The 22,706-nt window shown below is 47.3% G+C and overlaps 1 protein-coding gene across 2 annotated transcripts; it reads left to right on the top strand.

The window, feature by feature from the left end:
- Positions 1-1,168: 1,168 nt before the first annotated feature.
- FKBP6 (FKBP prolyl isomerase family member 6 (inactive)) lies at positions 1,169-21,922 on the top strand. Of its 2 annotated transcripts, XM_059865869.1 has the most exons (8): positions 1,170-1,524; positions 2,871-2,960; positions 3,531-3,733; positions 4,872-4,991; positions 5,973-6,167; positions 6,362-6,471; positions 9,755-9,842; positions 21,503-21,922. In XM_059865869.1, the coding sequence occupies exons 1-7, from the start codon at positions 1,281-1,283 to the stop codon at positions 9,828-9,830; spliced, it is 1,038 nt and encodes a 345-aa protein (XP_059721852.1). In that variant the 5' UTR covers positions 1,170-1,280; the 3' UTR covers positions 9,831-9,842; positions 21,503-21,922. The 2 variants fall into 2 exon arrangements, with proteins under 2 accessions (XP_059721853.1, XP_059721852.1); XM_059865870.1 differs by lacking the exon at positions 4,872-4,991 and having other exon boundaries at positions 1,169-1,524.
- Positions 21,923-22,706: the final 784 nt, after the last annotated feature.

Below are 22,706 nucleotides of genomic sequence, written 5' to 3'. Positions count from 1 at the left end.
TTTCTGCTCCCAGGGAAAGCCAGACAGGCTTTTGTCCCCCTGTGCTGTCCCTGCCTGCAGCCTGGCATGGGCACATGCAGTGCCAGAAGCAGAGCAGCTGAGTTTGCCTCCCACAGCAGCCAGGCTCTCCAAGTCCCCGTGGGGCTTCCCTTATCCCCACTGCAACAGAGGGAATGTTCTCAACAAAGCATGCAAAGCATGTTGTTATCAGCTAAGTTTAAGATAACTTGACTTTAGGATATTGTTATCAACTAGGTTAAGTTTGCTATTAATTACAATTTCTTTTTTTTTTTTTTTTTTTTTTTTTTAACCATTGGGGTTTTTTGTGGTGAGGTGAAAACCTGTTATGCTTTTGGAAAAAAATGAAGGAAACCAAACAGTGCTCTAACTGGCACAAGGAATTATTTTGTCTGATTGTGAAAAAATACAGTTTCTCATATAATAGCTCCTGGTGAGAGACAGCAAAGCAGAGGATGAAGCACCTTCTCTCCAAAGGGGGGCTGGGGACAGGCTGCAGGGACCTCCCTCCCTGCCACCTTCTGTGAATAAAAAACTTGGGTTTATGTTCTTTTGTAGTGATCTCAAAAATTCTCAAGAATGTGGGTTTCTTTCTGCAGTTATTTTGCATTCTCATTAGTTTTGCATTTATACAATTTCAAGTGCCTGAAGAAGGCCAAACTTACCAACTTGCTCCAAACCAGTTTGGATTTTTTGCCTCTGGTGGTTTTTGGTTGGTTGGGGTTTTTTGTTTGTTGTTTTGTTGTGGGTTTTGTTTGCTTTTGGTTTTGGGGGGGTGGTTTTTGTTTTGGTTTGGTTTTTGGTTTTGTGTGTGTGTGTGTGTGTGTGTTTGTTTGTTTAATTGGTTGGTTGGTTGGTTGGTTGGTGGGGGTGGTTTTGTTGGGTTTTTTTTTCCCTTTGGTTTGGGGTTTTTTTTGTGATTGGGTTGTGGTTTCGGGTTTTGGGGGTTTTTGTTTGTTTTTTTTCCTGTAGTTGTTTGGTTGGGGTTTTTGATGTGTTTTTGTGGGGTTTGGTTTTGGTTGTTGAGTTTTGTGTTGGTTTGGCGTTTTTGTGCTAACGAAATGCAGAAGGCAGTGCACACGCGGACTACATCCCCCAGCGTGCACCGCGGCGCTCCGTGCCGTTCCGCCTTCCGTTGGTCCTGCGCAGCCGCGTGTCCATTCCCGCGTGGCTCTAAAGCCGCGAGTTGGGCCGGGGCCGCTGCTCGGAGCGTGATTGGCTGGGGGCGCCAGGCTTGGACGACGGAGGTTGGTGGCGTGGCCATGATGGCGGGCGACGCCTGCTGGGAGGGGCTCGGGGCCGGGGGGCGAGACCCGGACCCGGCTTCGACTCCGACGTGGGCTCTGACGCTGACCCCAGCACCGACCCTGGCCTCGACACCCTCTTTGTCTCTGGCCTCGGAGTCTCTCCAACCCCTGCAGGACCTGACCGGCGATGGAGGGGTGCGCAAGGAGCAGCTGCGCCCCGGCACCGGGCAGCCCGTGCCCCCATCCGCCTCCGTGGCAGGTAGAGCCGGGTCTGGGCCTCCGGAGCCTCCTGTGGGCCTTGAGAGGTCCCGTGGCCAGGGCCGGACACTCCTGTTAGGGGTGTCCCAACTCTGGCACAGGTTGCCCAAGGAAGCTGTGGTTGCCCCGTTCCTGGGAATGTTCAAGGCCATGCTGAAGCAATCAGCTCTAATGGAAGGTGTCCCTGCTCATGGGCAGGAGGTTGGACTGGATGATCTTCGAGGTCCTTTTCAACCCAAACCATTCCATGATTCTCTCAGTCTCTCCAGGACTGGTGTCCTGGAGTGAGGTTGCCTGAGCTCGGCCTGGCTGCCCGGGTGGGTTCAGGGTGCTCTGCCTTAATGTTGTGCCTGAATTCACTGGTAGTTCAGGCACCAGTAGCCATCTCCTGAGCAGCTTTTAAATAGGAATTGTTTTGTTTAGCCTGTGTTCAGCAGGACTAAGAATGTGAAAATCCATGGAAGTGTGGGCTGGAGTGAGGATCTGGTGCTCATCTCTGTCACGTGTGTCTCCGTGTGAGGTTTGGTCTGTGTGGCTGGACCTGAAGCAGGTGCTGAGGGAAACAGGGCAGAGCCTGTTGGGAAAAATCCCCCAAGGCTCTACTGTTGACATGCTGGTGGCTGGCAAAGACCACAACAAGGACTTTAGAGTGCTGATATTATACTGTGGTGTGTCTCTGTTTCAGAGACTGTCTTCTCTCCTTATCAGTGTTTTAACATTTGGGATACCCTCTTTAACTTCCTGTGGCAGACACATTAAATGAAAAGGCATCTTGACCTTGAGGAATGAAGGATTTCTAGGGCCCACCTGTGCTCACAGAGAAGTCTGAAGTTGGAAGCAGTTCCTGAAGTGCAGGGCCCTGGTGCTGTGTCAAGAGAGGCCCATTACAGTGTATTTTCTGAGACAGATCTGGAGTTACAGATGCAGAGTTTCGGGTAGGGGTACATTTTCTCTCTTGTTCCTCTTTCCAAAGCTCCGGCTTTGGTTAGGGAATTCTTTTAAAATATTTCTGCATATAACTGGGGCATTTTAATTTGCTCGGCTTAAGTTTCCAATTCTTAAAAGTGCGAAATCATATCTCTTAAATAGATCAGAACTGTGAAGCAGCTGCTTTTTCTGGGAATGATGCTAAAACACACAGCAGTTGGCTGCTTGGATGTGACCAGATTTTTGGTGTAAAACAGAAAGGTTTTTGCTGCCTCTGCTGTTGTATAGGAGAGTGGAAAAGGAGAAGCAGGATAACTGGGTGATTACAGTTCCTGGTGTGCTCCTGATGTTGCTGTTATGGGATGTGAAATCAACCTCTTGTTTTTCCTTTCTTCCCACTCCTCGCTTTGGGCTGTACAGTGAAGTACTCTGGGTACCTAGGAAATTGGAATAAGCTCTTCTGTTCAAATGGGAATAGCAAGTATCCAAGGCTGATGAAACTTGGAAAAGGTAGGTTTGAGCCACAAACTTTGTCCTGGGGCTTGGGATTGTATTAAGGCGTTTTGGGCCCTGGGGTTGTATTAAGGCATTTCAGTTTAAATGCTGTTTGGTGTCTTTAGGTTGTTTGAAACCTTTTAACACTTGTTCATGGAGTCCAAAATACTCCTGGTTCACATGGGAGATGGAATCTGGACCTGCTCACCCTCTGCCTGGGAGTGGTAGGGAGGCTGCCCTCAGGTAGTTTTAAATCTCTTGAGAGGAGATGATGTTTTCCAGGTTGGACAGGCCTTTTAGCATGCTGGTCTAGTGGAAGGTGTCCCTGACTGTGGCAGTGCTTGGACTGGATGATCTCTAAAGCCCCTTCCAATTCATCCCACTCTGGATTTGCAATGCCATGTGCTCAGTCCCACAGCAGCAGTACCCCTCATAATCCCTTCTGGACCAACTGGCCGTTGTAGTTGCTGAGACAGGAGCTCCCAGGGATTTTTTTTTCCTTCAGGCTTAAGGAGAAATCATTGTTTGGTGTGTGTGGGTGTTGGTGTTCCTGAACCTCACCTGTCCCACCCCTCGTTGTGACAGACATCACCCTGTGGGGACTGGAGATCGGGCTGCTGTCCATGACCAAAGGAGAGGCTGCGCTCTTTGTCCTCACTCCGGAATACGCCTACGGCCAGCGGGGCTGTCCTCCCTCCATACCCCCAAACACCACGGTCCTCTTCAAGGTGGAGGTGTTGGACTTCATAGACTCAGAGGAGTGTGACGCCTTCTTTGAGTTGACTTATGTGAGTTCCTTTAATAAGGCTTGAGACTGAAATCTGGATGGTGAACCATCATTGTCCTGTCTCACAGTTACTGTGGCTTGTGTGTTACATGTGTTCACGTGAATGCTGGTGCAAGTATCTAGTCCCTGGGCTCCCAGCTCTTCTCTGATCCACATGCCTGCCCTTTGTGTCTCTCTGTTTGCCCTCCCAGGCAGAGGGAGAAGGCAGGACCTGCCTTTGTTTGCTCCTCTGTGCTGGATGGAGTCAGTGGAATGGCTCCCATTTATTTTTAGTTTTACCAGAAACCTCATGGTTGCACTAGAGGGCACCAACTTCCAGGAATTTCTTTAAGGAACAGTAAGGAGCTGACTGTAACAATCCTCTTCAGTCTCAGTGTCCTAGTGCCCCACCAGCCCCCACCCTTTGTCTCTGCCTCTTGGCTCCTCTCCCAAGTGCTCTCTTTTTTCCTTCCTGGTGAGTCACAGCGCTATTGTTAATTCGCCTTTTCATGTCAAGTGCTTTGGGCTGTGGTTGTGGGTCAGTGAGTGGAGGCAGAAGCTAATGGGGGAGCCCCTCCAGCCCCTGCACAGGTAAATTTTCCCCCAGAGCCCTGTGAGCAAACCACACTTGTTGTGCTCCCTCCTTGCCCACCCATTTTGACTGACTGACCTCTCTCTATGAGCTGGTTCCAACTTGGAGACACAGAAGAAAACCCGTCCCTCCATTTTTTTTTTTTTAATGATTGTTGGGATTTTTGTTTTGCTGTTTGGTGTCTTTAGGAGTGTTGGGCTGTCCCAGAGCTGGCCTGAGAGCAATTAGAGCAACGGAACATTTCGAGCAGCTTTGTGCCAGTGGCAGCATTTGTGTTAACTCAGCTGTGTGCTGAAGGAGTTGGGCAGGTTTTAAGAACACATTCCTGCTTATTTTCAGTCCAACTTTAGGCCTGGGGAGCTTCCTGACCTCTTTAGTGGAATAATCAGCACAAGAACACTGTAATGTTTCAGCCTGGCTGGGGAGATATCACGTGGTGGTGGCCTGGCCTGGGTAAGGACCTGGTTTCTGCTCTGTGAATAGGAGGGGGCTGTTCAGGACTGTCCTGTCTGAGTTCTCTGCCTCTTTTCTGTAGTTTGAACTGAAATTCAGATATTTTTTCGCACAGGAACAGCGGGATAGACTTCCTTTAGAAAAGGTGTTGAAAGTGGCAGCCACAGAGAGAGAGTTTGGCAACTACTTCTTCTATAAACAGCGCTTCAAGATTGCCAAAGACAGATACAAGAGGGTATGGCACCAGGATAATGTGGGGTGTGCTTTGGGAAAGCTGTGGAAAAAGAGATTATTTTAGCTCACCACAACAGATACAGGTTAGAGATCAAATAACTTTATGGTATTTTTCCAGGCATAGTTTGTTGCTTCAGAATAGGGCTTGCACACCTGGTTTTGTGTGAGCAGCAGTGGTAAATGAAGGAATAATCACAGAATCATTTTCCTGGAAATGCTCTCTGACACCACCAAGTCCAACTGTTCCCCAGCACTGCCAAGGCCACCACTAATCCATGTCCACAAGTGCCAAATCCACAGGGCTGTTAAATCCCTCCAGGGGTGGGGATTCCACCACTGCCCTGAATAGCATCTGTGCCAGGGCTGCTCAACACTTTCAGTGAGAAATTTTCCCCAGTATCCAAACTGAACCTCCTGTGCTGCAACTTGAGGCTGTTTGTCTTGTCCAGCTACCTGGGGGCAGTTTGACCCCCATCTGGCTTCACCTTCTTGTCCAGGAATTGTAGAGAGTGAGAAGGTGATCCTCCTAATTCTTTTTCCCAGTCTGAGCCTCTTCAGCTCCCTCTCCCAGCAGGGTAAATGCTCAGTTATTCTCAAACTGGAAGGCATCTACTACTTTTTCAGAGGTAGAGATGATTCAAAGTTGCTTTTGTTTGGATTTTTGAAACAAAAGTAATTTGACTTGCCTTCTTCCCTGTAGATATTCATATTTATCCTGTAAGATATCCATATTAAATCTGAGTCCTGGGTCCCTTTTTTTTGATTCTTCTGCTTTCCATGGTAAGTTTCTAAACCTGTGGTCATATGGTCAGCGTGACTGGTCCTGCTGAGAATGCCATTCTCTGTATTTAGAGTTTTGATTGTTACTACATTTTAGTGACCTAGGTGAACAGAAATATGGGTGTAGCTGTTGGATGAGATGGATTTCTCACTTTCCATGATGGATTTGTTGTGCACTGGCTGATTTTCCCTCTCTGCTCAGGCGCTCTCCATCCTGGGTTGCAGCTCTTCCAGTAAGGCAGAGCAGAGCCAGATCAACGCTTCCAAACTGCTGCTGTTCCTGAATCTCTCACTCACTTACCTCAAACTGGAACGTGCTGACCGAGCTTTGAAGTATGGGGAGTTGGCCTTGGAGATGGACCAAGGAAATGCCAAAGCACTGTTCAGGTGTGGCCAGGTGGGCAAATAAATCATGATGGAACATCCCGGCCTGTCTGGCTCTCTGGAAATGTGTCAAATGGAGCTTTTCCTGGAGTGTTCCTGAATTACTTTTCTCTGTTGCAGGAAAGCTTGTTTTGGCACAAGGCCTGAAGAAGGGCAGTGGGTCTGTATTTTGTATCTTGTGATTCATCTTGCTTCCTTCCATGACAGGCTTGTCTCTACATGAAGGAGTACAGCAAATCCCGGGATTTCCTGGCCAGAGCTCAGTGTATCCAGCCCTTCAACCGTGATATCAACAATGAGCTGAAGAAGTTAGCAAGGTGAGAGCCCTCCTTTCTATACCTGGGGAAGAGAGAGTGTTTGGACAGGCTGTAATACCCATTCAAAAATACTTAAAATAATTTAAAAAGCCCCAAACTATTGGGTTAATAAGTGACTTGGGAAAATGCATGTGGAGAAAACAGCTTGAAACATTTCTTAGACACAGAAGCTGCAAGGGAGGAGCTCAGAGCACCCACCCTTTCCATGTATTTCTTTGGTGAGATGTATGTTTCCTGACCTGTGAGCAGATCAGGGTGAGGACAGGGATGTGGGGGCTACTAAAATACCTCAAATCCAGTGAAATACAGTTGGCTGATGATCCAGCTGGTAATGTTCTCAATAAGTATGATTTTCATTCCCTATAAGATGTGTTGGTTATTTTCAGCAGCTGCACGTGCTTCAATGCACAATACTAATATTCATTAACAGTGAATTTCTTGCCATCTTGGAGATAATAAATAAACAGCCCTTAAGATGAGCTCTCCCTTACCTCACAGGCTGAGTTCAAGACTATCCTGCCTGCTTTTAGTCATGCCCCCACCCCACCAAAACATGACTAATGCTTGTTTATGCCCTCATGATGCTCTTCCTTTGAAACTGCCAAAAGCATTAGCTTTTTCCCAAAAGTGTGTGCTGTCCTCCTGGCACTGTTTACTGAGGCAGGAGCGATGCTGTCCTCAGCTCTGGAGCTCACAATGCAGCCCTTGAATACGAGCCCTCTTCTGTATGTCAGTGCCAGGCACTTGCAGAAAGGCAGTAGTAACACCTAAAAAGAGTGGTTGGTGCTGCTGGAAAAGCCAGTCTGGTGGGCTGGGTGCCTTTTGCCAGGGGATATGTTGGTGGAGGGCTGTTCTGTCCTGTGTATTCATGTTGCCTTTAATAGTCTGTCATAACACCAAGTCTGCAAGTTTGTACTGTTACTTCCAAAGCACAGAGAGCTTGAAGGTAGTATTAGCTACTGGTCTGGAAATTTTAAATTGATCTCTTGTATTCATCCTGATCTCCCACTGGGTATGGAGCTACCAAATCCTCCACTGAGGGTGGGGAGTTCTAAACTAGAACTGGCTGGCTGCTCTTGGAGGCTAGTACTTGTATAGTGCTAGAAGGCCTGATTCTAGAAGCCTCATTTATTCACTTAGATTTATTTGAAATATGTTGGTAGATAAAAGAGAAATTTTGCTAATGGTGTTTAGGTGGTTTGGCTGGGAAGCAACAAGGCATTTCTGCCTTTGTCAGCTCCAGCTCTGTAGAGGGCAGCACGTTCAGTGAGTGTCCGTGTGTCAGAATTGAGTGCACCTTAAACCGCTCTTGTCCTGGAGTTCCTGCTTTGCTGCCTGTTAAAACTGGTGTACTTTTGCTTTTAACTGTGCAATGGTTTGGGTTGGAAGGGACCCTAAAGCTCATTCCGCTGTCCTGGGCAAAGACTCTTTTCACCATACCAGGGTGTTCTAAGCCCTCTCCAACCTGGCCTTTAACACTTCAGGGATGGGGCAGCCACATCCTCTCTGGGCAACCTGTGCCAGGGCCTCCCCACTCTCACGGGGAAGAATTTCTTCCCAGTATCCCATCTAACCTTGCCCTCTGGCAGCAGGAAGCCATTTCCTCTTGTCCTTGTCCAAAGTCCATCTCCAGCTCTCCTGGAGCCCCTTTAGGCAGAGGAGGGGATTCTGAGGTTTTCCTGGAGTTCTTTCCAGGTGAACACTCTTGCTCTTCCAGCCTGACTTCAGAGCAGAGGGGCTCCAGCCTTTGGAGCATTTCCATGGCCTCCTCTGGACTTGCTCCAGCAGCTGTATGTGTTTCTGGTGCTGGAGGCAGCACTGCAGGAGAGGTCTTTCCCTGTGAGAAAGAGTGGAATTAGTGTGAAAGAGATGAAACAAGTGTTACTGGGTGTTGTTAATGAGGCCTTACCTCTGGCTAGATATGTAATGTTGCCAGCCTGCCCTTGCCTGAGAACTTGTAGTGTGATCTGACAAATGCTTCAGAAATGGAATATGAATCAAAATCTTATTCTCAGTGGCTTTTCACTTCCTTACTGAGTACATTTATACTTTGTTAAAAGCAATGTTTTTGTGGTAATCAGCAAGCTCCCTTTTGCTGTCTAAAACAAAGCTTTGGAGTGCATCTGTTTACTGCTGAAACAGGTTCTTGGCAAAACCCCCTGGTGACCAACAGGCAGAATCCAGGGTGAGAGGTATGTAGAATGTGTCTGGTACCAGCTGTGGTGCATTTGGTACAAATTCTGCTCCTGGATTTGGAATTCTACTGGAAGGCTTGCATTGCATCAAAACCAGAATGAATTTGTGTTCTTCTAATATCTGGCATTAATCTGTTCCTCCAAACAAGCACTCTTGGATTTCCTGTTGTCATAGGTGTGAGAATGTGCCAGCTACATGTGGGCATCCTTGGTCAGCAACTTCTGTGTGAGACTTACTAGGAGAGATCTCTTGTGCTGGGATTTCATACCCTCTGAGGTTCTGGGCTCCAAGGCTGCTGAGGGCTGGGGCTGAGAGAACCTGAGCCAGCCTCTCACTGGGGTTGGTTCTAGTGTGTTGCACAAAACCCTTTGCTTTTGGCCTTATATGGCAGCAGATGCAGGAAAGCTGAACTCGTGGGCAGTCACTGATCCCTGGAACAGTGTTCCCAAACTGAGTCAGCCTGCAGCTCAGGAATTCCTTACCGGTGAGGTGAGAGCACAGAGACAGAGGATGCTGTGCTTGGAGAAGTTCAAATGGAGCAGACTGCAAAGCTTTTGCCATCCTGTCACACAGGCAAGGAAGAGAGAACAGAGGAGGATTCATTTGCTTGTCATCCACTTAGTCCAGACACAAATCCCCGCCGTCTCCTTCCCATCCTGTGCCCAGATCTTAAATTCATGGTAGATATCCTACTGTATGGTAGTCAGACAGTGTTTCCCGGGTGCTAAAAGAGCTTGCATAAAGACACACAAAAGTATCCCACAGCACACAGGTGGGATTCCTCTGCACTGTCCTGTGTTTCCAGAACTACTGTAGAGAGCACTTGTCTCACAGAAGGCAAATGATCTAATTAGTCCCTAGCAGAGCAGAGATCCAAGGTCTGGAGGTGAGGCATGAAATTTCCAGCTCTCTTTCCCTGACATTCCAGAAAGAAGGGCTTGGAGGAGCTGTGTCTCCTCTGCCAGCACAATTTTCCATTATGTTAATTTATTTGTATCCAGAAAATAACATTATTTTCAGGTTGTGACACTGAGGGTGGCACAGACAGTCTCCAGCCCCTGACACCATCCTGTGCTCTACTTTGCAGATACTACAAGGAGTACATGGAAATGGAGAAAGAAATGTGCTGCCAGATGTTTGACCCTCTCAATTCTTACGGCTGAGAAGAAATCAAGGTAACCAGGTTTTAAAAAGGGCTGAACTCTCCCAAAACATGTCATGCCTGTATTGTTCTCAGGTGGGGAACCTGCTTCTCTTCTGCGGGGTAGACTTTTGGAGGCAAAATGGAAAGTGGTGGGAGTGTGTGGAGAGGAAGGGCAGGATGGTGGGGTGGAATACTGCTACATCATCACCTTGAAAAATCTTTCGTGTGAGGCAAAGCATGTGTGGGACAGGGACCTGGAACTGGCAGTAGTTGAGTAAATTTGGTTTGTTGTTTCCTGTGCTGCTCATCCCAGCTATTCCTAGTAAGAGCCAGGGGCTAAAATAGCTCTGTAGTCTTGTTTCTCTGCCAGTTAAAAGAAAGGGGAGAAAAAAAAAAGAAAAGTTCCTGTCAAACTTAAGAACTGGATTTCCTCCTCCCCTCCAGCACTTCTGTCTGGAGCTGTTGGAATGCCTCACTTCAGAAAAATCTAAATATTTTATTTCTGGGGTTTTTTTTTAAGTATTAGAAGAAGTCTGTTTGGATAGAAAATTTCAAGTAGATGTTTTGGGCTCTTTAAGGCCTTAAATCTTCTAGCAAAATTGACAGGTTTATAAATGCACAAAGGCTCTTTGATCCTTCTTTTTTTCCTCAAAATCTTCAGGAGGGTGCAAGCAGGAGCAGAAATCTTTTCTGGTCTGTTGTTTTGGGGGAAACCTTAGGAAAAGAATTCTGGAAAATGACAAAATCCTTCTGTCATGAACCATCCCCAGCTCAGGGCCATCAGTTTGCTGTTGTTGTCTCTCCTGCAATACAGGTAGTACCTCTTTGCTAGCAGAAAATGAATATTGGCAGCCTTTCCATCAGCTCTGGTGTTTTAAGGCTGTCTCTTTGGGCTTGTGAGGAAGCTAAGGCAGTATTTGAGGAAGAGGTTGGATTGAACGCTGCTTCCTAAAGGAACACAACCTTCTCCTGACTGGACATGACTCCTTGTGGAGCCTTTACCCTTCCTGCTGCCCCTGTGCTCTGGTCCAAGCTTGGCATGTGACCTCAGAGCACAAATCATCCTGCCCTGGGTTTGGGATGAGATTTACTAAGTGTGTTAGCAGGTGCCTGCCCCCAGGAAAGAAGCTCTGAAAGGAGATGTAAGACTGATGAGGTCTTGTGCAGAAAGTCTGTGGCTCTAGACTTGGCAAGAGGCTCTGATTTTCCACTTGCTGCATTTCAGGAAGTTGCAGTTTGGAAGCATATAGGATCTTGGGTTTCATCCCTGGTTGTGTCTGACCTGGGAAGCTCTTGTGGGGGTCTGGGATCACCTGGGCCTGGTTTGTGGTGGATGTCAGGGTGATTGTGGTGATCTGCTGAGGCACCAGACAGGTCCTCCCGTGGGAAGATTGTGTGGCTATTTTTTTCCCAAAAAGCATCTTGTGAAGATGCTGATTTCCACACATCTGGTGTGAATAAAACCAGTGATTTTGGTTAGAGGAGACTGAGAAGTACAAAGGAAAAGGGCAGAATCTCTCCAGTAGGCAAGCTTAAGTGCTGGGCTGAACTGCTTATCAGCCAGTTTATCCAGTGACTTCTGTGTGTGGAGTTCTCCTGCCTTACACAGCTGATGGGTAGCTGTCAAAAATATTTCCAAGCTTCCTTGAAGTTGATTTTTGTTGCAGTATTAAAAGGAAACTGTCTCCCAGATGAACATAAATCACTGAGACCCAAACAAAAATCGACTGTTCTTTCATGGCAAAAGAAGTCCTTTGCTGGAGGAGGTTCCTGCAGGGCCCAGTGTGAGCTGAAGGTTGAGCTGCTGCTTTAAAACTTCATTATACATTCAGAGAGGAGCAAAGCAGTTCCAGCAGGAGCTCCTGCTCCCTATCAAAGACACTGGGAACTGGTCAGAATTGAGGCAGAACATTCTTTAGTGTTTTCCAACAGTGTTGTACCAGTTAAGTTTAGGGTACAGGCTGTACTGGGGCAGTTTGGCAGGCCAGCTTCATCTATTCTCTTAGACCAAGTGAGGCAATGGGCTGGGAATGCTGTCTGCAGTCCGTGGTTAATGGACCAGTGGAATCACAAAAGTTATAGAAAATCTCCCTATATACTAGCTGACAGGTGCTTGTGGAGCACTGAGCTGACCTGTGGTCCAGCTCCTGAATGGCTCAGAGCTGTAGTTATAGTATCTCTTCCCTCCTGAACATTGCTGCATCCATCCCTTGTTTCAGAGCTCTTTCCAATCTGAGACTGCTGTGCCTTTGCTGAACCTTTGCGGTGTTCCAGGAACAAAGTTCATTTCTCTGTTCTGAATAATCCAGAGCTGTTTTGTATAATGACACTCAAACTTGGGTGCACCTGAGCATCTTCCTTCTGCCTGATATTTTTGCGAGATTTTGTAGTGATAGGACAAGGGAGAATGACGTTAAGCTTTAAGGGCTTTAAGAGGGAAGATTCAGATTCGATACAGGGAGGAAATTCTTTCCTGTGAGGGTGGTGAGAGCCTGGCACAGGTTTCCCAGAGACACTGGAGCTGTGCCATGTCTGGAAGTGTTCAACGCCAGGCTAGATGTGGCTATGAGCACCCTGGTCTAGTGGAAAGTGCCCCTGTACATGGCAGAGAGTGAAACCAATGGGTTTTAAGGTCCGTTTCAACCCAAACTATTCCATGATTTCTGTATCCCCTGCCAGCTGTAGAGCCCAGTTCTTCCAATTGCCACAAACATCTTGCTCCAAACACATTTCCTGCCTTTTCAATGGAATTTCAGGAAAGAATAGATCTTCCCTTTGGCCACATGCAAGGCTGCTTGTGGTGCTTCTTAGGGGAATTCAGAAGTACTCAGAGGGAGACAGAAGCACAAACTCCTCTTTAAATCCATCCTGCTGCATTTCCTTCTAAATCTCTTGGGTCTCAAGCTGGCCCCTCTGAGGGTTTGGTTTGTTTACCTGTCTCTGTTCACTTTGTGTGGTGCAGGTATGTAGAGCCTAGTTTCCTGGGATGTGCAGAGCTTGAAGTCCCCCTTGGTAAACTGCAGAATGGTGGGCTAAGGCCTCTGGCTTTTTGGAGCTTTTTGTTGTGTTTTGATTGAAAGACCCATGAGGAAAAAAAAAGAACTTTCCCATTGTTGTGCTGCTGTGGACTCTCATAAGAGAACTAAATCATGAGGACTGTGGACAACTTCCCTGGGAATGTCTGGATTCTAGTAGAGGGTCCTTGGTGATAGTTCTGTCCCAGGAGGATGAGTCTCTGCACTCTTATTTTTGGTATAGGTGAGCCAGAGTTGAAAGCTTGTCTCTGATATGTATTTCAGCTCAGAACACAGGAGAAGTGGTCCCAGGAATTGGGAACACACAAGGAGATGTTCCAGTGAAAACAAACAAGACTGAAATTATGACAGCAAACAGTAACTTTGAGGTCAAACTGGTGATTGCCATGAATGGCAAGTTCTATCAATTCTGGAGGCATTAATGGGTGAGAATTGGCTGCAGAACTGAGGCTGTGTCGCCAGGTAGAAGGGGCTATAATTGAGCTTAAAATCAGCAGCAGTTGCCAGTTGAATTGACCTGCTAAGCTGCAGGAGACTTGCAAATAAACTGAGAAGTCTGTGCATAACACAGTCAAGCTCCTGCCTTGGGAAAGCTCCAGATTTGGAATAAACAGCAACTTGCTTCTTCCCCTCCTGCTCTCTCTTATTCCTGAGCAGAGCTGAAATGTACCTCCTGCTGATTTTGTCCCTCCCCACTGCGGCTGAACAACAGAGAACCAGTGATTCACTGCTCCTTTAGAGTATGCAAATTCCTGTCCCACTGAGGTGTCCTGTGCTGCCGAGGAAATTGTTAAGTCTCTGCTTTCTCTTGAGCCTTGCCAGGTGAGGGGGAAGGCTTGAAGGAGGACTTAATTAAGCATTCTCCTTGTTAAGCAAAGGAAGGAGAAAGGCTTTAAGGAGATTGTTGAGTTGGGGGTTTTGTTTTCCTTCCAACTCTCTCCTCTTCTAGCATCTTGCACTTTTTTCTGAGGATTTCTGTAGTTCCTGCCTACAGTAGTACCTGTGATACCTCTCTGGAAGGGTCCTGGGCTCTGATCTCTTCTGGAAACTGAAGAAATTACTGTGGCGCCTGGTTTTAGGGATCCCTGATATGCTTTCCTAGGGGACATACTGGACATGGGTCTGGATGCACTAGGGCTGCCTTTGCCCAGACTGGGAGGACTGGCCAGGACTTAGAAGCCACAAGGTGATGTGAAATGGAAAGGACAGAGACCTGTGCAATATCCCAGTGTCCCACTGTGCCTGTCCTTCAAGGCTGTGGTGAAGTATCCAAGGATGGGCCCTCAGCTGTTCTCTCTGATTTAGGAAGTGCCTAAAGCCTTCCTTTTGTGCTCAAACATGAGGCTCCCTGGTGAGGTAGGAGCAGATTCCTGGCAGCAGTGCTGAAAGGAAACTTTGCTGACAGGAGTTGGGGCCAGGTGGGGTTGGGCTCTGCTCTCAGGTGATAAGTGACAGGACAAGGGGAAACAGCCTCAAGTTGTACCAGATTTAGATTGGATATTTGGGCAAATTTCATGGAAAGGGTTGTAAAGCGTTGGAATAGACTGCCCAGAGCAGTAGTGGAGTCACCCTTCCAAAAGTGTTCAAAAAATGCTTGGATGTAGGACTTCAGGATATGGTTTAGCGGTGAACGTGGTGGTGCTGGATTGATAGTTGGATTTGGTCTTAGAGGGTTTATCCAACCTTCTGTGATTCTGTTCTCCTCCAGCTCCTGCCTGTTAAGGGTCACCTGGCACTGGTCCTGGGAGGGCCAGGCTGAGACCCCAAGGGATATCCCTGTGTGAGGTGTTACTTCTCAGAGACTTTGCCAGCAGCTCTAATATAAAATACTGTGGTGTTACAAATCAGTAGAACATGAAAAAGGTGCTGGGCTCTTTCCATTCCCATGATAACAGCTGGTTTATCATGCAGGTGGAGTTTAAACAATCTTGGCTACGTGTAAGATAGGAATTTCTTTATGACGTTTTAGCTTTGCAGAGCACTCAGAGTCACTAACCTTCACTTCCTGCAGCAAGGAGGCACATGATTATCCTAAGTTTTTCTCTGACTTATAATTTTTCAGGCCTCCTTTCTCTCCTCGAGTTGTGCTCTGTCTGGGCACCAGTCCTGCTGTTTTGGAGGCTCCAGACTTTCCGTTTGAACTAACAGAAGAGATGTCTTTGTCCTGTTTTTCTTAGTCTTTAATCCAGGAATTTTAAATTATTGTGGATGCTTATTACTGTCCAGATACCCTTCAGGGGAAGTGCTCTCCTGGTTATGAGAGGGTGTTGGTGCTAGTCTGAGTCCTGAGACCTGCCAGCTCTATGCTCTACTGAGCAGTGAAACACCAATAAACTTGAGCAGAGTTTTAAATGCTCTAATTGGACATTGCAGTAGCTGTGATGATACAGGAGCAGCTGAGGTTAATGTGATGAGTGCTGAGGGCCCTCAAAAGTGTTCATTATGGTTTTAAAAAACACTCATCTGCTTGTGAGCTCCTAAGCCTTGTTCCCCCTTGTTCACTTGTGCCTGGAATCACTGAATCACAGAGTTGTTAAGGTTGGAAAAGCCCTCTAAGATCACAGAGTCCTTCTGTTCCCCCAGCACTGCCAAGGCCACCACTAACCCATGTCCCCAAGTGTCACATCCACACATCTCTTAAACCCCTCCAGGGATGGACACACTACTGGCCTGGGCAGTTGTGTCAGTGCCTGACCAACCATCCTGTGAAAAAAATTTCAAGAATATCTAAACTAAGCCTTCCCTGGCAGAGCTTGAGGCTCTTCCCTCTTGTCCTGTCCCTTGGTCCCTGGGGGCAGAGCTCATCCCCCACCTGGCTGCCCCTCCTATCAGTTAGCTGTGTAGAGTGAGAAGGCCCCCACCCCCCCCCCAGCCTCCTTTTCTCCAGGCTGAGCCCCTTTCCAGATCCCTCAGCTGCTCCATATTGGAGTGTCTTTTCCATCATCAGCAGCACAGAGCCCCTGATGGAATTGGGGTTGCATCCCTGCTGGAGCAGCAACTGGGCACTAGCAGCTGTGTCTGACACAGCAGCAGCAGCACTTTGCAAGCAGGTGATGGTTTTGGCTGTCAGCACCAGGAAGTTCCCCCAAGGGCTCCATATTTAGGGAATGAGCTTTTGGAAAGTCTTTTTGCTTCAGATGCAGGGAGTGTCTTGGCACTGTTGAGAGTTGGTTTGCAGAGCTCAAGAATTTCTGCAGAGCTTCAAAAGTAAGGATAGACATGACCTTAATGTGCCTCTTGTGCAGCCCACCCTGCTCTGTCAGGGGCTGTTGATTCCATAGAATGCTGATCATTATTGTCATAGAGGTTATCTGAGCACTTGAAGGACTGGGAGCTGCTCTGAGGATCAGTTTCAGCCCTCACTTACTGGGTGAAGTCCTTCCTGAGTCAGAAGTGTGTGTTGAAGAGTTCATCACTTCTTTCACCTTCCCATAATCGTCCCTCTTATGGGACTGTAGCAGATGCAAGGCCGGCTACGGCTCTGTGGAGGGATGTTTAGAGACAGGTATTTGCTGAGTCATAGGAATTGAACCAGGAGTCCTCACTCTGGTCCTCCAGGCCTGCTTATCTCTCTATGACCCCACAGGCTAGTGTCCCTAACCCTTACAACTGGTCAGTTTTCAATCCCCCCTAGCCCTATAAAAGAGGCTATCTTGGCCCATTTCTTTGGAAGAGCAGCTTCAAGACCCTTCGCGAGACCCTCAGAATAAACCATCGTAGAACACTCTGAAGCCGCCTTCCCTCTCTCTTCTTCGTCCGTCTTCCAGAAGCCACGGCCAGCCACAGCCCCTACGAGCAAGCTAAGAGCTGAAACCATAAAAGAGCTGATATCACTAAGAGCTGACAATCACTAAGCTTGCTAGGGGCCATGGCTCTGCCGCAATCTAGCCTAGGGCACCCCAGCCTCCAGAGAGCTTAAGTATCTGACCTTGAGACTGCTTGCCTGAGGCGCTTACCCTAAGGAAAACCAGCTATCCAGCTAAGAAGCTAGCCCCTGTAGCTTCATTATTTTACATGGGACCTCTTGCTCTCTGAACAAGAACTTTTGTTGCTTTGGCTGGGTGCTGTTTTAAGGGTTTGGGTTTTGTTGTTTTTTTTTTTTTAAAGGTGTGCTTGGGGAGGAGTTCTGCTTTATGTTCTTGGTTTTTGCTTTATGTATTCTTGTCTTATCCCAGATCTAAGCAGACTTCACAGCTCTTCCTGCCATCACTTTAGGTTCGAGATGGTAGTGCATGTCATCAGCATTCAGGGCCTTTGGAGTCAAGACTTGTTACAGCCCTCTGGAGAATTCCTGCTGCCGCAGAGTGTCTCTCTAGCATACATGCAGCTCTTGGAACTCACTGTGGATCTTTTGCAGAGCTGATCATCTTGGTAAATTGACTTGGAAAAAAAGTCCTGAGGAAAAAATGTGTGTAAGTGCAGATCTTGAGATGGCAGTTGACATTTATGTGGCTTGGCTCTAGAAAAGAGGAGCAGCATATCTGTTCCTTCCACTTTCATCTGTGGATTTAGGCATCTGTGATGGGGCTCTGACTTTGGATGTGGGAAGGGTGAGTGTCTGTGCTTGTGTGCTGCCATGCTCTGAGAATATATCCACAGCCACCTCAACCATTGGAGTGGCTGCTTGAAGTCCTCACAGCTGGACATCCCTAAAGAGCACTTACAGAGAAAAGAGGAGGGCATGGCTGACTGTAGAGCCGCTTCTACAGAGAGCATATCAATGGTCCCTAACTGGGGAGTTTTCTCCCTAAGGCATGTCACCTGCTCAGAGAAAGCTCCCTGGGATCGCAATGCCTCATGCCCAGATAAATCAGGACAGGCTGGTGTTGTAAATAGCTGGACAGGCTGGTGTTGTAAATAGCTGTTCCTTTCCTGGTGTCAGGGTGGATTGCCCAGCACATAATGTTATCAGCTGCTGAGAACACCCTGATGTTGCTGGAATTTCATCTCAGCACTCCAGAGCACTGCAGTGTCAGGAACCCTTTGTGGAGTCCATGAGACTGTTCCCTCCTGGTCGCAGTGGTTTTTCTCCAGAGTGTCAGTGCCTGTGGGACTGGTCAGGCTCTGAGTGAAGAGCCCTTCTCAGGCAGTTGCTGTTCACGGTTTTGGCTCTTTGCCGATGTGTGCACATAACATCTGCTTTCCCAGGCAGGCTCAAGTGGAGCTGTGTTAGGATGTGCTTTATCCTTCTGGCTACTGAGTCACAACTTCCCTTCCTCTCTTCTCCATGCTCAGTTGTGAATCCCATTTAGATCTGAACAGAAGCATTGAAGAGATGTTCTGTTTCCCCTAAGAGAGGAGGGTGCATTTCTCTGAATATCCTTTGAGGTATATTTTCTGAGATGGGAAAGCTTTCCAGATTGCCATCATCAACCTGATTTCTTGCCTTGAGGAGCATTCTTTTCACTGAGGGTTGTCCCAGTGCAACACTCTGGGAGCTACTGCCTCAAGGCATGGGGGCAGTGAGGGCTGAACTGGCAGGAGCAATGTTTAAGTGCACAATTCTGAGTTTTCCAGTTTCCTCATGTTTTGACAGGAACTTTATTTGCTGTGTTTGGTGCCTCCCTACAGCCCTTCTAGAGATGGAGGCAGAAAAGGGGGAGCTGGGAAAGATGCACCTGCAGTTTTTTATGCAGAAAATCAGCTTAAACAAATAATAGAGTCTTAGTTAAGCATTAACTCTTAATTGTGGCTTTAATGCAGGGTAAAGGTGATATAATTATATCATAATTATGATTATAAATGACCCGTGACCTAGTGTGTTGCTCCCTATGAATTGATGATCAGCTTTGCACTTTGAAAGGATGAGTTAAAATAGCAGAGACCAACAGGCTTGTGTGTGACCTTTGAAATATGAATGTGCCTTGCTGGATTTCATGGCTGAGTTGCTGCCTGCCTGCTGTAGTGAAGGAAACAAACCTTGGAGCAGGGCTCTGGTTGGAGTGTGCTGCTCTCCATCCAGGAGCAGCACTGGTGTTGAACCCTATCCAGCTGCTGTGTCTACAGGGTCCTGTGATTCCCCTCCACTTCTCTTCTGATTGTGGAGCCATTTGGTGGAAATGAAAGAGATTAAAATGATCAAACAGTCCCTGAAATGGCTTTAGGATTTCAGTTTGAATGTTTTTTTAATTAGCTGCATGTAAAGACTTTATTACTTCAAATAGCAGCCATGAAACCAAAAACCTCTTGGTCTGATCCTTTCTTTTCCTGATGTACAAGAAGCCTTAGTTAGCTGTAGGCTCGTTCCAAATTAGACACCCCAAACCCCAGCTAACATCTGGTGGGACCACCCAGTGATCAGTTTTGAAGGTTTCCTCTTGGGAACATGTGAAGGAACTGCTGTGTGGGGTTGGGGTTAGACTGACAAGGAGCAGAGTGGAAGTCAGTTGTATTTTAGGAGGAGCAAGAGTGCTTTAGTTTAACAATGCAGAGAGCACTAGCACATCAAAAATAAGGATTCCTCTTTCCCACTTGAAGCCTTTCTTTCCTTCTTCTGGTTGAAAGAACTTTCTGCTGTGAACTGGAGAAATTATTTAAGTGTTCCTCTCTCTGATTCATTTTCAAAGAGGAGATCAGCTGAAGTGTCCTTCAGTCATTTTCCTTCTTTATGGACTTCCTTTCCCCCTTCTCCTGGAAAGTGCTGCCAGCCTGGACTGACAACTGATATCTTGTGTGTCAGGAACCTCGTGTACCCCCAAAGTTTTGGAAGGTTTGGCAGTCCGAGGGGGCCGGTTAAACAAGGCTGTAGCATGGGATTTGGTGAGTGCACTAACTTCCAGTTTGTGGTAGGCTGGAAGTCTTGGTCCTGTGTATTAAAAGTTCCTCAGCTCATTGGTGCTTTTATTATCCTTAACTCTAAATTGGGGACAACCCTTGTAAGAGGCACATTGTGCTGACTCAGACCCAGTTTTCTGGCAGTGTGACCCTTGGTCATGGGTTCTGTGTGGCTCTCAGCCCATGGACTGATGATCCCGCTGCTTCACGGTCATCAGAGGGAGATGAGTCATTAAAGGGTGGGCTGGAGAGTCTTGATGTTCCTCAAAGCCCCAGTTATCCTGTGGTTCTGTGGTGCCTCTCAAGGATGTATAATGAATGAGGTGTGGATTTTGAGCATCATGTGATGCTTCATGTTCTCCTTGTTTAGTCTGTAAAGAAGCTATTTTCCTCACAGTTCCTGGGGGGTTTTTTGCCTCCTGGTTAGCAGCCTGTAACTCAAAATTCTCTAAGGAACAGGCTTTCCTATTTTGCTACCAGTAATTTGATTTACATGTGCTGAAATGGCCACTGCAGCTGAGCTGGCTGAGTCAGCTGTGGTGGCATACAGATGCTGGAAGAGTATAAAAATGGGTTTGGGCTCCTGGTATTCCTGAGCTATGAGCAGGTCATGCACCTTTTGGATGGGATCCTTTGATACTCAGAGCTTCTGTAGGAGAGAGATACTGGGTTGTTCTGGGGAAAGGTTTCTAAGGATTTTCTTGGGTTTTCATTTATTCTATTTTTCCTTCTGCTGGTAATCCTATGGATGAGAGAGGGACAAGACTTATGTTCCAACAGTATTTTGGTGTCTTTTGTGCTCACAAATTGGGAAAATACTTCCAGTAGGAGTTTTTCTGTGTTGGTATTTGAGAGGAGCCACTTGCAGCTACATTAAGAACAGCAGGATGTGACCTGTGGTACCAGACACAGGGGAAGGTGCTGATTCTGTCTGAGGACCAGGGAGGGGAAGGTGCTGCTTCTGCAGAAGCAGAGGGAAAGCCCACGTGGGAGAGGCCCTGGAGGAGCAGGTGAGCTTTTGGCAACAAGGTCAGTGAAGCCATTAGAGGGTGAGGTAGGTGAGCCAAGTCCTGATCAGTAATCAGAGAGGTTCCCCTTTCAAATTTAGAGCTGAGGAGGAAGCAATCACCAGTTAAAAATAGTCCTGGTTGTTACACAGGCCAAGCTGATGCTGCACCAAGATACGGATTTCCTTCTGGTTACCCTAAAGAAGGGGAGGTATGGGTGGAGGCCGAGATGAAATAAAGAGGTTTTGCTGTCATTTCCCTTGTCAGGGCTTCAAGACTGTCAAGGACCCAACTGTGAGTGATGGGGTAAGGTAAACAGTTGCACAAAGTGCTGGGGGTGCTCTGTGATCCATTGCTGGGATGCAGCAAGATGGCCAAGCCTTCCAGTGCTCCTGTCCTGCAGCAGGAAGGGGCTGGGAGCAGGGAAATACGGGGAGAAACAATAGAAATCTGGGTTGAGGAGAAATTCCTGTGTGTCATACAAGATTCCCCTTTCTTCCAAAGGCAGAGTAAGTATCCAGGCTTCAGTTTCCCAGGACCAGGAAAAATGCAAGCGATGGGAAGAATGGATGACCCTGTGTAGGAACGGAGGTGGCCCAAGGAGTGCTCTGGGGGTTTCCCTGAGGAGGCCTGGCTGGTTTTTAGTTCTTGTCGCTTAATCCTCTGTTTTCTCCAGGTCTTTCATGAGGAAGTTGAATGGATTTTAAGGGGATTTCACTGTGTTTGTTCCACTTGTGCTAATCTGTGGAATTCTAGGTGTTTATTTCAGGGCCACTGGAGGTGTGTGCTGGTAACCATGAATCATTGAGGGCTGAAATTCAATAAACTGCAGGTGATGCTGGGGAAGCACTGACTGTGATACTTTGTCATCCTAGGACTGTTGCAGCTGTCCACCTTTTGGCACATGGAGATCTCAGCATCACATACAAGTTTTGGGAAAAGGGGCAGGAGCACTTACTTCAAGAGACTGAAGTGAAGGTTCAGGGTTTATACACAACCTGATTTTCCTGAAGTTTGGTTTGTTTCTATGTTTTGAGGCAGTTTCCAGAATAATTAAATCTGTGCTGTTGGAGAGAGGAATGGGTCTATGTAAATTCCTTCTCTTCTCCCATACACACTGTTTGAAGAAAACTCTTTCCTGACGTCCTGCCTCTTGCCAATAGATGCCAGGCATCTTTCAGGGAATTTGTAAATGGGAGGAGGATGCCATGAAGTTTTCTATTTACACAGGTTGTTCTTAAAAAATATGTTTGGTATTTTTGTTCTGAGGAAATAAACCAACCTGAACACTAAAACTGGCAGGACTTGTGCCAATTTATTGCACAAATAAAAGTGATTGCAAGAGTGATTATTGCCTGAAAGGAGCTGGAATTTGGAATGGGGTCTGTAGAGCTGGCTCCCTTCGTGTGCGATTGGTTGTTGTACTCTTTGTTTTGGCTTAACGTTCCTGTGAATGTTGATGCTAGATCTAAAATTGCTGAATAATACCAGCTTTGGAGCAAACTCCAGAACTCTGTGTGCTCACATGGGGCTGTGGCTGGGATTGAATAAATGCAGAGTCAGAGATGCTCTAAGAGCTGCAGTCCCTCTGCTCTGGAGCCAGGCTGGCAGAACTGGGGGTGTTCACCTGGAGAAGGCTCCAGGAAGACCTTAGAGCCTGTTCCTCTGTGTAAAGAGGCTCCAAGAGAGATGGAGAAGGACTTTGGACAAGGGGCTGGAGTAACAAGACAAGGAGGAATGGCTTCGTGCTGATAGAGGGCAGGGTTAGATGGGATAGTGGGAAGAAATTCTTCCCTGTGAACATTGAGGCCCTGGCACAGGGTGCCCAGAGCAGCTGTGGTTCCTTCTGGATCCCTGAAAGTGTCCAAGGTCAGGTTGGATGGGGCTAAGAGCATCCTGGTCTAGTGAAAGGTGTCTCTGCCCATGGCAGGGGGGTGGAACAAGATGAGCTTTAAGGTCCCTCCCAACCCAAACCATTCCATGATTCTGACTTCCTCAGCCATGCATGCATCACAGGTGGCCTTGTCTGTCCATCTTCTTGGCCTTGCTCTTTCCCAGAAGGGTCTAAAACCATATCTC

This window comes from Haemorhous mexicanus, chromosome 22 (assembly GCF_027477595.1).
Source record: "Haemorhous mexicanus isolate bHaeMex1 chromosome 22, bHaeMex1.pri, whole genome shotgun sequence".
Taxonomy (NCBI): domain Eukaryota; kingdom Metazoa; phylum Chordata; class Aves; order Passeriformes; family Fringillidae; genus Haemorhous; species Haemorhous mexicanus.
The sequence above is the reverse complement of the archived record's forward strand: the minus strand, read 5'-3'. Positions and strand labels throughout refer to the sequence as shown.